The 16,205-nt window shown below is 32.5% G+C and overlaps 1 protein-coding gene across 1 annotated transcript; it reads left to right on the top strand.

Annotated features, from left to right (window-relative positions):
• The first annotated feature begins 7,156 nt into the window (after positions 1-7,156).
• Positions 7,157-7,654, top strand: LOC149192896 (non-specific lipid transfer protein GPI-anchored 15-like). The gene is made up of 2 exons (XM_089407151.1): positions 7,157-7,346; positions 7,443-7,654. Exons 1-2 carry the CDS (start codon positions 7,157-7,159, stop codon positions 7,652-7,654), a joined length of 402 nt encoding a protein of 133 aa, XP_089263277.1.
• The last annotated feature ends 8,551 nt before the right edge of the window (positions 7,655-16,205 follow it).

Consider the following 16,205-nt stretch of genomic DNA (forward strand, 5'->3'; position numbering starts at 1 on the left):
ATTACGTGTTGTAAAAGTGTCTCTAGACACTATCAATCATCTTAGAATACTTTTTCTCTTCTTATATTTTTTTTAAATACTTTATTAATATTTGGGCAACATATTTTTCTATCATAGTATCAATGATCATGGTTACGATATAGCGTTGTTTTACTCAAACGGTTTTGAGTCTAATATATTTTGATTTGATTCTATGCTACTAGTTTGACAGCTATTGTCTAACTAAGACTAGATCTATAAAACATATGAATGTCAGTTCCAAGATCACTATCGTTATCCTAAATGGGAAGAATTATGTTATATGGGCATGGGATATGCATACTTTTCTAAAAAGTAAATAGATCTATAATTACACCAAGACTATGATTCTAATTTAAAGGATGACTAGGAAAAGTTTGTCATCTAAGGGAAGAAAAATGAGGTAATTATGGTCATTATCATAGGCTACCTTTATTTAGGGATTCAATTCACACAAGTGGGATCGATTGTACACATGAGTTAAGGAATAATTTGATGACATGATTTGATAAAGTCAACAAGATACAAATGATGTAGATATAGAAAGAGTTGATCTCTGTTAATCCCTATTCCTTTGAAAGGATTTGGGACTATGAGGCTCATTCTAAAGAATTGCAATTTAAATTGGTTGAATGTGCGAATAATTTTCTAAATAGTTATGGACAACTCTTATACTAATCTTGATGAACCTAAGAACACCCAATGATGTGTTTTGTTCCACCATTCATACCAATTGTATATCATGAAAGGAAGATGGTAAATATTATACTTTTGGTACTCTTTATGATATATTGATCAAGGATCACCAAATAATGCCCGATGAAGGGAAGTTTGGTGTTAAGAATCAAGCTCAAATTCTTAAGGGAAAAGGTAAGTAGAATTGCAAGGAAAAATTTCATGTTGAAATACTTGGAAATCAACAAGAATGTCTTGACCAAAACTCTAAAGGGAAAAACAATGAGTCAACACCCATTAGGAAGAATCAAAACAATAAGACATATAACTACTATGGAGAAGTAGGGTATGTCAAGAAAACCTATTGGAAGAAAATATATAACATGGAAAACAAAGTACAATTTCTTGAGGTAGACATGTCAATTTTAAATTTGTCAAATCTATTATCCGATAAATATAACTTCAAAGTTGGAAAATCTCAAGGGTTTCTTGCTCACCCTTTATAGAATGAGTAGGTATTTGAATTTGGGTTCTTTCACTATATCATGAAGAATTATTCTCTATTATCCTCCATGGATAAATTTATTGAATTCAATATTATGCCACATATGATTTTTTACTTCTCATTTTTCATCATGGTGATATCCCCTGTCAATATGGTAATATTGCTAGAGTATATCATGCACCGAATATAAGTCCTTTTTTTAATTGTTTTGGTTGACATAAACTATTCGGTTTGCTAAGTTATGTCTAGATCAATTCCTTATGAAGGATGTGAAGAATGATGGTTTGATTATCACTACTATATTTCTCAATGAAAATAATAGAATATATAAGGTTTATGATATATCTTGACGAACTCATGAACCAATTACATTCATTTCCTAGAAAGAAAAATGAAGCTAAATAAAAAACATGGAAATATAAAATTTTGAAGTGTGAAATTAATGGTAATTGTAACAACCCTAAGTTAAGTTTCAATGTAGTTAAATGGTCATTATAAAAGAAAACATAAAACCAAGGTCATGGGACACATACTAGAAGCTGAATAAAGGAAAAAACATGGCATTGGGATCCACTTGAGGTTAATTATTTATTATTGGCTATGGAAATTCGAAAGAGACAAAAGGAAATAAAACAAAAATGATTTATTACACGCTACGAAGGAACATTTAGCAAGGATACAAAAGAAATAAATGAAAATGAAATAAATTCCATTCTAGGGAAAATGAAAAATATGCATGAAAAGGGGAAAGAAGTAGAAAGGAAAAGAAAAGAAAAAGAAATTGAAGGGAGATTCATTCATTCACTTTAGTGTAAAAATCAGGAGAGAAAAATATAATAAGAGCAGAGGAGAAGAACACTTGGACACAAGAAATAGACAATCAAGGAAAGCGAGTAGCACAAGAGGAGTTCAAGGACAACCATAAGAAAATTTGGACAACAACAAGAAAGCACAAAAAAAAGATGAGGATGTGTACGTAATAGTGTTCATGTTCATGATCTGTTGGGATTATGATGCATGGTTTATGCATTGGTCTATTTATCATTTTTGTTGTCACTAGCATGGGATTTTCTTGGATTGAAAATCACGTACAAATTTTCAATTTTCCATTTTCTAGATAGCCATGATGTAGTGGATTCCCTATTTGGTTGAGCTTTGGATTTCTGGTTGATTTTAGATATTTTTGAGGTGGTACTAGGAAAATCCCAAGCATTGAGGGTGGAGATGGTTTTCTCCAAAAAACTCTGTACAGGTGGGGGGAGACAAGAAAATTCTTTTGGGTGTGGTGAAGAAATTCTAAGGCATCTAAGCTTATATTGGTTGGGTGATTTCTGGACCAGGTTAGGAGAAATCACTATGGCTTGAGGGTCGATATTGTTTTTACTCTAGATTCCTGGTTGGGTTATGTTTTGGTTTATCCCATGTGATCCCACATTCATGTCTATAATATGACATGGGGATTATCAGCTAAAAGAGAGATTTCGTTCAACCTAATCTATGGTCTAGTGGTACGTGAAAGTCCCTGACTTGGTTGGCACTATGTATACATTATTAAGTGTTATTCTTTAATGATATCAATGTACACAAGCTTTGGTTTACTCTGTGATTATATGAATTATTCTTCATGGCTTCATTTTGGCAAAATGTCAGTTACATGCATGATATATTTCTTATGATATGATGTTCTCTTATTATTGATATTGTTCATGGTTTGACAATTTATTGAACAATTTATATGTATGTATGGGAAAACATGTGTTTATGTAGCTAGTATGAGAGGGAAGTGATACTTATTGATGATCCTTTAATAAAACTTTTGAAACGGTAAACAAACCAAATATTCAAATATATAGGCACATTGGTCATAGACTGTTTGAAAATATGATTCACATGTGTTGCATAAGTTTTAATAAGAATAGAGCTTGGACATAGAGTATGAAGACTTGGGAATATTACTCGGAAAGTTTTGAAAATTTTTGGGCAGTTGGATGGTAGGATAGCCCTAAAAATATGGACTTAAATCTATGGATGCAGTGTCTTAACAAGAGTTCTTTTACCACAGTGCCATGAAGGTTGGGTCAGGCATGAACTTGTATCCCTTTGTCCACACTGAATGACCTTCATGCATGCTACTGGGTTGTGAGCTAGGTCAAAATGCAGTTCCAGCTCAGGGGAAATGTCATGAGCTATGATGGTTTGATATATGGTGATCATGTGTCTCGTAGCATTACAACAAGTTTGGAAATGTGGACTCCATATACATAACTGAATATTGGAAGTTAGGTCATGCATAGTAACTCTTAGCTCTTGTTTACCCGGGTAAGCTTCTAAAGTGGGTAAATGTGGGTGGGGTGCTATAGAGTCATTAGAGAAATTTTCTAGTCCAAAATGGGTGTCCTAAGAAATATTATAAAATAATAATTTAAATAATAAAATAAGAGTAGATTACTTCATCAACTTTTGGAAAGAAAAAAGAAAAACTACTTTTTCATCTCACATTTTCAACTTATCTCCCTACGATTTTGCTCAAATTTCGAGTAGAGACACTCGTTTAATAGAGAATTTGATATCACATCCAAGTGGTACCCATGTTGCATACGTCAATGGAAACTTCTACACAAAACATGTGAAATACATGAAAAAATGTGAATGCAAACATGCTTTTTCATGTATTTCACATTTTTCAAGTAGTAGGGTCCATCGAAAGTATGCAACATCGGTACTCCTTAGATGAGAAATTAAATTCCACATCAAATTATTTCTCCCACTGAAAATTTGAGTAAAATTTTAGGGAGATAGTTGAACATAGCAATTGAAAAAATAGGTTTTTTTTTTTTTTAATTTCTAACCTTTAATTTTATAGCTTTTGACTCCAAAAATGGTGATCCCCCATGGTTCAAATTGTCATATTGAATTGTATTAGGTCTTATAAATTTTATTTTTGTTTTACATTTTCATTTCGAGGCCGATTTTTTACCTTAAAATTTCTCTAATGGATATCAAAGCATGTTCACATAACTGGACCTCGATGTCAATGCAGATTATTATGCATGCATGTCAAGTTATATATATGTTTATCACGCATGTTAGTTAATATATTGTTATTGTTAATTATTTGATGTGGTGACTATTTTATTCATGCATGAATTGATATGCTTGTGATATTATTATATATCGTGGTAATTTAGATTGACTTGTGTAGATATGATGACCTCATCAAAATGAAGTTGAGGTAATGCTTTTGATTGTATATTTTATTTTATATAACAATGATGTGTTGTAGTAAAATAGAAGGCGAGAGATGAAGAGAAAAATCATTGAGTACAGTTCATATGAATCCTCGTACACACTAGAAGAAAAATCAGTGGGATGGGAGAAATTAGTTGGGTAACAATTAGAGGAAGACTCTCTTGATCTAGCAGATATATTAAGAAGTCTATGGAAAAAGATCGTAAGTTGAGAAGAAGATAATGAGAGGTCAATTGAGGCATAGGAAAGGCTTGTGAAATATCAAGAAAATCAAGTTGAAGTTAATGCAATTATTCTTGAAAGTCTTTCAGAAATATAGAAACATGGATAGTTGGGAACCAATCATGGAGACAAATAGTAAGAAAGGACTAATGGTGTAGATGTAATTCAGTTTTAGAAAAGATACATGATAGATAGGTATTATAGGGTAAATGTTCAAAGACTCATGGATACACCTGAGGGGAGGGCTAGTAGACATGAATTTTATTTTATCTCTACCTTTAGGAGACATCATCTCCATCACTACAAACACCATTATTAGAGGAGTGAGAAGGGGTATTTACCATAGAAATTCAATAAATCCAAGCCTCCTAATTTTAATGGTGACTTAACCAAATCAAAATATGTAGAAGCACGACTACCTGGAATGAGGAAATTTTTCAGTCTTCATGATTACTTAGAGAGTATGAAAGCCAAGATAGATACTTTTAGTCTTAATGAAAATAAAATACTTGGGGGGAAATGTTAACAATGTTAGAGGAATTAGGGAAGAGATGTTGACTTGGGAATGATTTGAAAGGATCTTCAGGAAGAGGTACCTGTCTGAAAGGTATTATGATGGAAAGGCTAAGGAATTCTACGAGCTTAAGATGGCTTCCATGACAGATGAGGAATATACAACAATATTTCTAGAATTGTTGAGATATATTCCCTATCTCGAGGATGAGAAAGAAAGGATGAAAAGGTTAATCAATATATTTCCATTATCCTTCAAAGACTAGATTGAGTTTGATGAGCCTCAGTCATTACAGGAATCCATCAAGAAGTTCAAGCATGGATATGAACAATGAAACTGTAAGCCTGAGTTGAAGACTGACTAGAAGGCTGATGAGAAGACTAAAATAAAATATCCCAATAAGCAAGGAAGATATTAGGATGTAGGTGAAAAGGAAAATGTAGATCCCCATCTGAAGTTCAATGAAGTCGAGAAAGCACATGGATCTCAGTCGAATGAAGGTAGTAGCAGGGAACCATTGAAACATTGGATTTGTGGTTGCAATCATCACAAGAAGGATTGTCCATTGTATCAGGGTGGTAGGCCTCATATCTACAGTGCTCAGAACATGAAGATAGTTAGGTATGTAGGTTAGATCATTCCCTAGATTTACACTTCAGATAATATAGGTAGACAAACCCCCAATCATCCATTATCAAGATGGAAGGTAAGCTTTATGATCAGGTTATTTCCATTTGATTGATCCAGGACCAAACTATAGCTATATTAGTCTTGACCTAGTGGATCAATGATGTTTCGATAATGAAGTGTATGGAGAATATTTGTTGGTGTAGTTCGTTATAGGGACCAAGAGAGGAGTTCATCATTGGGTGAAGTCTTGTGAATTTGAGCTTAATGGCATGCCTACATTAACAAGCATGAATTTTCTTCATTTGGGTGCATATAGTATGATTTTGAGCATGCATTCACTATTTGTTCACAAGACTCGGGTAGATATACATCAGATGGTCATTGAGTTCCAGGGTGATGATGGAGAAAATATATTCTTTAAGGGAAAGAAGAAGCCTACAACATTATGAGTGGTTAAAACCATGTAAGCTAAGCACAACCATAGGAAATTTTATTTATTATTTTCAATTCATGTTTCGATAAAGAGATGGATGTTGAGGATGGTGAAGTCCCAAGGAGGTTTCCCATATCGAAATGGTTCCAGGATTTATTTCCTATAGATATTCTACAACTTCCTCCTCATATAGATGTTGATTTTTCTATTGAGTTGATGCCAAGAGTAGCACCATCATCAAAGGAACTACATAGGATGATCACTCCTAAGTTGGTAGAATTAATGTTGCAACTTAAAAATATGTTTGTTAAGGGGTACATAAGGCCAAGTGTATCTTCTTAGGGTGCACTAGTGTTGTTTGTGAAGAAGAATGATGATGCTCTTAGATTGTGTATTTATTACAATGAGTTGAACAAGTTGAATATCAAGAATAGGTATCCATTGCCTTACACTGGTACAAAATGGCTAATTAGTTACTAAAAAAAGACTAAAATTCTCATATGGATGAGTATTTTTCAGTCGGTGACTAGTACTAGCTAATTTACAATATTTAGGCCGATAGGTCTTCCTCTGGATGAGCTTTTTCATCTACCTTTCGTTTTTGTGATTGACATCTGGCATGCACTTGTAACTGGCATATGATTGACATCTATTGTGAACTCCAACTGGTATCTGGTTAGGCGGATACCACTTTCTTGTTATCTTCCACAACCTACTGCAAAACCTGCTGCAATGTTTCCAGGCTGTTCCACAATGGAAATATGAGGTGACAAGCATCTTACTGATTTTATTGACGGTAACTAACCTCGCTGCTACTCTGGCCGTGGCTCTAGCTGTGGCTATAGCTCCATCTCTTGGTGGATCCTGTTAGAGTACTCTTATGAATTTATCGCCATGTCTTAATTTCATCATGGGAACCGACAAGCAACGAGCTAAAGATTGTTGCACCGCCCTCAAATCCATCATTACTAATGACGTTGTGTGTCTCTGTGAGCGTTTTGCTAGTATCAATCCATTAGGTCAACCGATCGACCAGAAGCGAGCCCTGACCATGTCAAGCTCATGCAATGTCACCACTCCGCCTCTCACTGAATGCAACGGTAAGAGATTTCTGCTAACTCTGTTTCTACGGGTGCTTTTTCTGATAATCCAGATGGTAAGTTCCTTATTTCTGGTTTAATTTTTTGGTTTTGCAGTAACTATTGGTATTCTTGTTGCTACTCCTATAACAACACCAGGCTCTGCATCTCCTCCACCAAAGGGCGTTCCTCCAACAAACTCCAGTGGTACAAATAGTATGGCCACACCGGGAATGAGTTCCTCTCCCAATGAAGGATCTGTGGGCGTTATTTATAATTATGTTGGGTTCATTTTGGTGGCAATTTTAGCCAGACGTTTGTCCTATTAACACTTTCGTAGTGATATTTGGTTAGGTAGTTAAATGTAGAACTGCTTTGTTTCAGCCCTGCAGTCTATTCATTTGAATTCTTTCATCTTGTGGAGAGTGGATAATATGTCTGAAAATTAGCGACCATGTCGATGTTGTTAGATGTGATTAGGGTTTTATTTCTTGATACAGATGCAGCTGTTTCTCCAGTTATTCTTTTATTTCTTCAATATATGTTGTCAAATTATACTTAGTCATGATCTCCTTTTATCGTTCAAGTCATTATATTTTTATTATAATTTTTTTCCAGAATTTAAAATATAGATTAATTTATTGTTTATTATGTGCATGGCCTTGTTCCAAATTGCATGAAACATTTATACCTTCCAAATGTCCATGACTTTACAATCTTTGACTTCAAACGTAATTTTATGTTGTTGTACATTTATATTGGGTTATTTTTATCATTTTTATCTGCAAATAGCTTGAACAAATTGGAAAAAAAAAATTGAACGCTTTATAGGTCAGCTGTTATAAAGTAAACATTGCAATTTTTTGAATTTGGATAATGAATAAAGATCACAATTATAATAAAAAGCACTGAAACCACTGAAAATTTTAACTTCTGAATTTAATATTCACAGGTCCAAGAGGAAGATAGAAAAAGAGGCTTCTCGCATTGAGAGGTTAAATTTACAGTTTTTTCAATGGAATCAGTCCATTGTGGAAGAAAATGCAAGGTTGAGGAAACAGGCTTTACTACAAACCGAGGAGCTCACAACATGTATGCAGTTTATAAAGTTTACATTTAATTTAATTATGTACAATGGCAGTGGTTTATCAATGTTGGGGAAGAGTTACAATTGTGGAAGCATATGTTTGTATAAAAGTTAACCAATACCCAAATTGACAATACAATTGAGATTTTAAATATGTGGTTTCCAATATTCATTATTTTCTATTTTTAATTTTTTTTAGAAAAATACCTGTATTTTTAATCTTTTATAAAAATTCAACAATTCCAACTTCATAAGTCTATTGGCCTCTGTTTGTACCTTTTGGGACAATTTCTAGTTTATAATGCAACCAACTTTTAGTTGTTTTTAGCTTATTTATTAATTGGTTGTATAGATTTTATCATCTAGTAATATATTTGTCATAAATTTTGCTATAAATTTAGTCATTGATTTTGGCATTAATTGCAACAATTAAAGACCAAATATATAATAGAACTTATTACTATATGATCACCCTAGAAAACCAATTAATGACTAAAATGTTCGTCGTTTTATAAGATACTGTAAATTAGCTACTAATATTTATATATCCAAAATTTAGGCATCACTTGAATCCAATTAATTAACAAAGGATTATAACTTAATTTTGGTCGTGTTATAAGATATTGTTATTTAGTGACTAATAGTCATATATATGCAAACTTTAGTAATCACTTGAAACCAGTTAAAAACCAAATGAACTTGACTAAATTTTGTTCGTGTTATAAGATAATTTAAATTAGTTACTAATAATCATATATATGCAAAAGTCAGTTGTCATTTGCAATAAAAAATTTATCATTTGCAGTAGTCATTTATATTTTCTTGGTAGTTTCATATTCATTATGTAAAGAAATAATTTAGTAGTTTATATTCATTTCATTTACTTTCATTAATAAATACTATAAATGACTAATTTAGTCATATATTCATTTTATTTTTGTTTATCATTAATCAATATAAAATACTAATTTAGTAGTTTTAGATTAATTTTATGTGTTCATTATTAATCAACATAAATTAATTAATATGACTTTTCAACTAAACTAAAAAAATGTCATGCAAAGTTACATATGTTAATTACAATACTAAACAATATCAAGTGCAACTATAAATAATTTCAATCACAAAAATGATATTATATGAAATTTCAAGTATTACAATATGAGTTTCCAACTTAATATTGGTTGGACTATAATTTACACATGAAATATTGTTTCATCACTTCAAAAAATTATCATTGTGTTGCCAAGACATTGCAAGTGAATTCACCAACCCTAAAGAATTCTCCATCAGTCTCTATGTGTGTGTCTTATGTGATATATTGGCTCTAAGGGTATCACTAGACCATTTCTATTCTCTCTTTGTTTTTGCATTTGTCTCTCTATTTTTATTTTTCTCCTATTTATTCAATACCTGCTTCTTACCATCAATACTGAGTTCCTTTTATGAAAACAAAATAAGATACAATGTAGAGTATAAGACATGAAAGATGACGAACACTAAAATATAAGCTAAAGTAGACTATGAAGGATTTATAAAACATATACCTCAACATCAACAATGTCAAATACATTTTTCCCCATAAAAATAAAAAACTCGAACAATTTTTCTTCATTTAGGTGATAACAGCCACTATGTGGCCAAATGAGATGTATAAACTTAGCAAATAAAGCATTATCATAGAAAATAACACCTTAGTAACCTAGTATTCAAACTTTAGGGAAAGCTTAGGCACAATCATATCAACTAAGTTACATGCTAAAAACCTCAAGTAGTAGATAACTTTTGAAAACAAATAATCTGAGGTGTGATGTCTAATCCTTGTCATTTTATTCACAACAAAAATTCATTCTCTAACGTATGAAATTGGTCAAGTATATAAACAACCTATGCTCAAATAACGACATGAAATTAAAATTTTCTAATAGCCCTGAAAATGTTTTAACACTAAATAACTAAAATGATTTCAATCAATTAAGTCTAATACTAATTCCATCTTCAATCTTTGGTTGTTGTTTAAATGGACATGATACCAAGTATTTTAAATTTCATAGTTAAAAGAAAAAACAAAATCAAAAGAAATATTCAAAATATAATCAAACAATAAAGAGATGATATCATGGAATGGACATTGCAATTATAAAAAAATTATTTACCTATCCGCTGGTGTCTTCTATGGAATTCCTAAAGCATTTTCTTGCCCAAAATAATCATGAGGTGAAATAATCACAACATTAAAAACTATAGGAATCCCTACTAGAAACTAAAACACATTTTCTTTAGTTGGGAAATAGTGGCCACCATGTGGCTAGATGACCTATATAAAGAAAGAAAATAAAATATCACCATAGAAAAGAACACCTTAGGAACTTAGTATTCAACCTTCAAGAAAAATCTTAGGCATAATCATGCAAACTAATTTACACATTCTAAGGGCCAAGTGGTGAATTAGCATACCATATTTCCATCTCTCCATTTTTTATTGCACCAAAGCGACTAACATCTAATCCAAAAAGCCAATAATTTTCATTATAATAGATCAAGAAAGTTTCTACAAGCAACTTCTTAAGAAGAACATTCTCCATTCTCCACTGAAGATGAAAATTCAATGCCCAGTAAATATGAAGATCCTCTTTCTGGCTACTCTCAAGAATCATGTATATCTGCATATAAAAAACAACATTGTAAGAGGAAAGTGTGCAGAAAAAATATTTATAAAATCGAAATAAATGACAACCATGACATAATGATAAAAAGGAATGAAAATTAATAAACTTTATTAATTTGCATAAGGAAAAATTCAGGCATAAATAAAAAATAAATATCAATATTTACACAGCAAAAATGCCACCCTTATTACCGTTTTGTTCATATTAGTGCTCTGAAACATCATCAAGTTGTTGTTACTAAAAGGAGTTGCTATTTTCAAGTGTACCCTGAAGAGGATGATCAAGGGAGAAATGAACATGATTTCAAAATAACAAAATTAAAACAAGAAACAAAATAATGTTGATCTTTCTAGGTTCCAGAAACATTGTTTCAATATTAACAACCTTCTTTACAAAGCAAAGGAAGCATTAACAAAAATCCCAAGCAATTCATTTGTTCTTTCACCGCATCACAATTTTATGATATAAAAGTTTACCAAATAATCCTAATGTCACCCAAAATTTTCAAAAAACCATTTGCTAAATAAATTGTCTCATTTATATTTAACAAGATGATGTTTGAAAAGTGCAAATTGATTTTTATTTAGAGTTGTTGAGACTTAGAGCTTGAACATAATTCTATGTTTATTATGCACCCATGTTCTCATCATGGCTTGTGAGGTTCACACCAACCACTTTGAGAACTCTATATTGCAATAATCATGACTTCGGATTTTCCATGATCACAATGGGGAGTGTGAATGGTAAAACCCCATTATTTGACCTATATGTACCCTAAGGAGAGTACATGTCCTAACCATTTAGGTATTGACTCATTGAGCATGAAAATATGAATAACATAGAAGAGAGAATGTGTACAATGGTTGTAATAAATGGATGTATTAATAAGAATCTTATACTTAATTGAGACAATAATTGTATATAAGTTACCTAGATTTGAAGAAGTCAACTTTTAATTCTAATTAAACAAGAACCATTATCATGAGCATGGTTTGGTGTGTCAAGTCTACATTTTCCAATAGGATTTGATGCCTTTAAGCCCTCTGGACTTCATATCCTAGGTATTCTATGCACAATAATTATTTAGCTTAAGTCATTTTTCTGTAATGTACTTCTAAGACAATGACCATATCACCACATCCCGTGGGGCCAATGATGTTATCTCTTATAAACCCTGTTCTAATTCTTCATTTGTTACTATTATATACCAGCACTTTCTCACTAGGGAGAAACATTTCATGGTGGTCTCTAATGATGTTGAAATTATGATAATCCACCTAGTACTACATGCCCATTTTCTTTTATCTAGTGGTTTATTTAAGCCAATCAAATTGATGCTACTTTGGACCAACATATTTCTCACTAAAGGCACTAATGTCAAAATTCTCATAATTTTCTTCTTGGTCAATGTTATCATTCTCAAGGGAGCCCATGAGACTCCCCTTTGTAACAAGTAGGACACAACCATGTGGTTTTCTTCTTCATATTCTTCAAACATATCTTTCACTCCCTTATAGTTGCCACCAAAATATCGTCCAACATGATGTAATAATGTTGTTCCATATCAAGGACCCTCCTTCCTATTGAACATGATAGAATGATGAGAGAAATAATTAATTTCCCTTTGAACCCATAATATAGGCGACAAGAGGTGAGATCCATTGTATTTCCAAGCCATTTTCACTATAAGAGGAAAACTTTTGTAGTTAATACATTTTTTCCTAGGCCAACATCACACTGAATCCTACAATATTTTCTCGTGTGTCATGGACACATAATTCAAAATGTAATCCTGAGGCCATGCTTGTCTATCACCATAGGCTTCCTTCCAGAGCAATCCCCTTATATTCCAGATTCTAGAACATATATTCCAATCCATGTGCAAATTGGTAGATAACGGCTCTAACTTGAGGGCAAGTGCTGCGTAAGGAGTTTCTGAGGACCCTCAAATTTGAACATGTTAACGTAGGGGTGCTAAGGAATAATCAATGATCTAATGAAACCACTTCATCATCTCAAGGTTGCAATGTCCTTTGGCCCTATGTTAGGTCATCATGAAAAGGAGTGAAATGATAAACTAAGAGTACCTACAAGCCGCAAGTTTTTCCGCTGGTGGGTTAGTGTCCTCATTCCTTCCTTTGATAACATGAGATCATGACTTGTCAAAATTATAGGAAAAAATTTGCCTATAAAGCCTTGATCACTACCACATTGGCATATTATGGGAGAAAAAACCTCCTTATTGTTGATAACTTCATTAAATCCACCCTCTAAGGCTCTTGTGCAAACATCCACATTCAGACCCTCTTTAGTCCATGAAATATATATTTTGATTCTAGCACAGAAAAGGTTGTCTCCAAGGTCGAGAACACTCCTATTTGTATCATGGCTTGAGCTCAAAGAATGGTGCTCTTTTTTACCATGAAAACGTTATCATGTCATCCTTGGTGTTTTTTTTTTAATCAAACGTTTATTCAAACTTACAGAACCTGATTCACGTAACAACCCTTCAGAAGGTTAATTTGAGGGTCCTTTTATTGGTCCTAAAATATTGTCTCTAACACACTCAACCTTATCCCTCTACACAAACTCCTTTCATGTATCCTCATTAGATGGAATGCATGGATACTTTAAGTTAACAACATCCAGATCTAGGGCTATAAATGTGTAATTGTTTTTCTCACTTTCTAGGTCCAAAGGAGTGATAATTTCATGATTATCATGAGCATGGTTTGGTGTCTGAGGTTGGAGTTTTCAAATAGGAAATGATTCCTTTAAGCCCCCAAGACTTCATATCCTAGATATTCTATGCACCTCAATTCTTCTGCCTAAATCATTTTTTTGTAATGTCCTTCTAGGATAGTGAGCATACAATCATATCCCATGAGGCCAATGATGTTATCTCTTCTAAAGCCTGGTTTTCATTCTTCATTTTTTATTGTTGTATACCACCCTTGTCTCACTAGGCAATAAACTTTCATTGTGGTCTATGCTGATGATGAAAAGGTGAAGAGAATGAGTGACGCTAAAGTAATTCATTTTTTCCTCTTGGAGGGAACAAGCATTATCTTGTTCTTTTCTACAGAATCACACAAACCAACAATTTATATGCCACAAAATGAATTGAAGAAAGCCATGAAACCAAAGATATACATGAAACCATTTCAATGCAACAACTACAACATTGTGTAGAGTTAGAAACATGACTAAATAACTTTGTAGGGAAAGATTCACGCATTCTCTTCACCTTTTTAGGTTCTTTTTTAATCTTGTCCCATTATTTTTCATTGGCTATTGATTTTTGTTACAATTTCTATGTGACTTAGACATTATCTTCTTCTAAATAGTTTACTTCATTGAGAAAATACTTTCCATTTTCAAAGGAATGCACCCTACACTCCTTTATCTTGACAATGATAGAGATGAGGAGTTTTTGTAGGATAAACAATTTCTTTTGTAGCTCTTCATTCTCCTCCTACAAGTGTTGGAATATCTTTCTCAGTTCTTCATTCTCTTCTTGATTTTGTTGGTTCCATTCTTTAGAAATTGAATTTTTTTGCACTTAAAACTTCATGCATTACTATTACCTTTACAACTTCCAAAATAATTAGAAAACCACTTTGATACCAATATGATCAAAAAATTTCCTTGGATATCCCAATGGACAATTTTCCACAACAAATATTGAAATGCCAATCCAAATGTAGTGACATTATATTCTACTGTGAAGTGATTACTTATGTTTATGTTTTAATATTAGAAGCATAGTTCTTTCATTACAAAAAAAAATAACTTAGAAATTAAGAACAAGTTGTAATAATGGAAAGAACATACCATTTACACCAATATTTACCCTAAAGAATCCTACGAAGGAAAATTCTAGCAAGAAATAAGGGTTGTACCTTTTTATTTTTATTCACAGACATGTAATGCAAAATACAAATGAATATTGACTCACCACCGAAAAGATATGCTTTGTGACCTATAATAGGTTCCTAAACAGTCGCCTTCTTCCTCCAACCTCTTATGATATCTCACTCCTTTGCCTTGTGCTAGCATGGAAAGGAACACTTTTTCCCTTGGTGGATGAGGTTTTAACACCTGTTGATAGTCATCAACGTTAGGGTTAGGGTTTGTGGCATGTGCAATCCCTTACTACCAGTTAGTTTTATGGTTTTGGATACTTTAGGGCCTTTTTGAAAGTACATATATGGTTAGATTATAATGTGTGACCAATAAAAGCTAGCATTGATTCCACTTCATACTATGATCATTAAAGCACAAGTTTACTTGTCAGGGCATAACTTTCTAGCACAACCATATTTTTTTTACTTCTTTAGGTTTTTCAAAATCTCTTAATGAGCTCTTCAAACTTTAAGGGATAAAATATGATGTATCAATAGATTGGCCCCCCAAAAAAACGTTGTTTCAGTTCTCAAGCAGGGAACTTTCAGTTTTCACCCTCGTCAATGGATTTCACAAATGGGCCTGAAAAATAAAATGGCATGTGCTAGTCCGCAACTCTGATTTTTTGTAATATAATAATGAGAATAATCTAAATTTAAGGTAATTTCTAAGAGAGACAAAAGAATGTTATATGAAACCCACTTGTTTACGGGACAAGGGACCAATCTCCATGCAACAATTTAACTGCTTAAGTTTACAGAAGTGTACATACTACATAATATACTCCCCTCTAGATTTGAACCTGTGATCTCATAAGATGAAATAACATATAGTGATCTATTTTGGGTAAAAAATTAAGGCAAAAAAATACACTAGTGAACTCGAAATTGAGCAAAACTGATGGTAGAGAACATACACATATAGACACAAACCCAATAGAAATCAAGATACAGAAATAAAAGAACCACACTCGGACATCCTTCAACTAAACGTGCAAACATGAAGCAAATTATCAGATGCAAACAATAAACATATGAAAATAACAGTCGAGCACATTGAACAATAATGCTAGCCAAGTTAATGACTAACTGAATACCACAATGAACAAATATAAAAAAGCATGGCATGGTTCACACAGATAACCCATAAACCTTCTCTAAAATTCCAACATGAGTAAAAAATTACAAATATAGAATTAGTGAAACTTGCATTTAAAGA

This window comes from Pinus tabuliformis, chromosome 2_2 (assembly GCF_031772625.1).
Source record: "Pinus tabuliformis cultivar Carrire ecotype Pingquan chromosome 2_2, CPIR1, whole genome shotgun sequence".
Taxonomy (NCBI): Eukaryota; Viridiplantae; Streptophyta; class Pinopsida; order Pinales; family Pinaceae; genus Pinus; species Pinus tabuliformis.

Excerpts from the sequence above, each read along its gene's own strand:
- LOC149192896 (XM_089407151.1), top strand. The coding sequence starts at position 7,157 with ATGGGAACCGACAAGCAACGAGCTAAAGATTGTTGCACCGCCCTCAAA. Across the intron at positions 7,347-7,442 it reads GCCTCTCACTGAATGCAACG|TAACTATTGGTATTCTTGTT; the intron begins GTAAGAGATTTC and ends TTGGTTTTGCAG.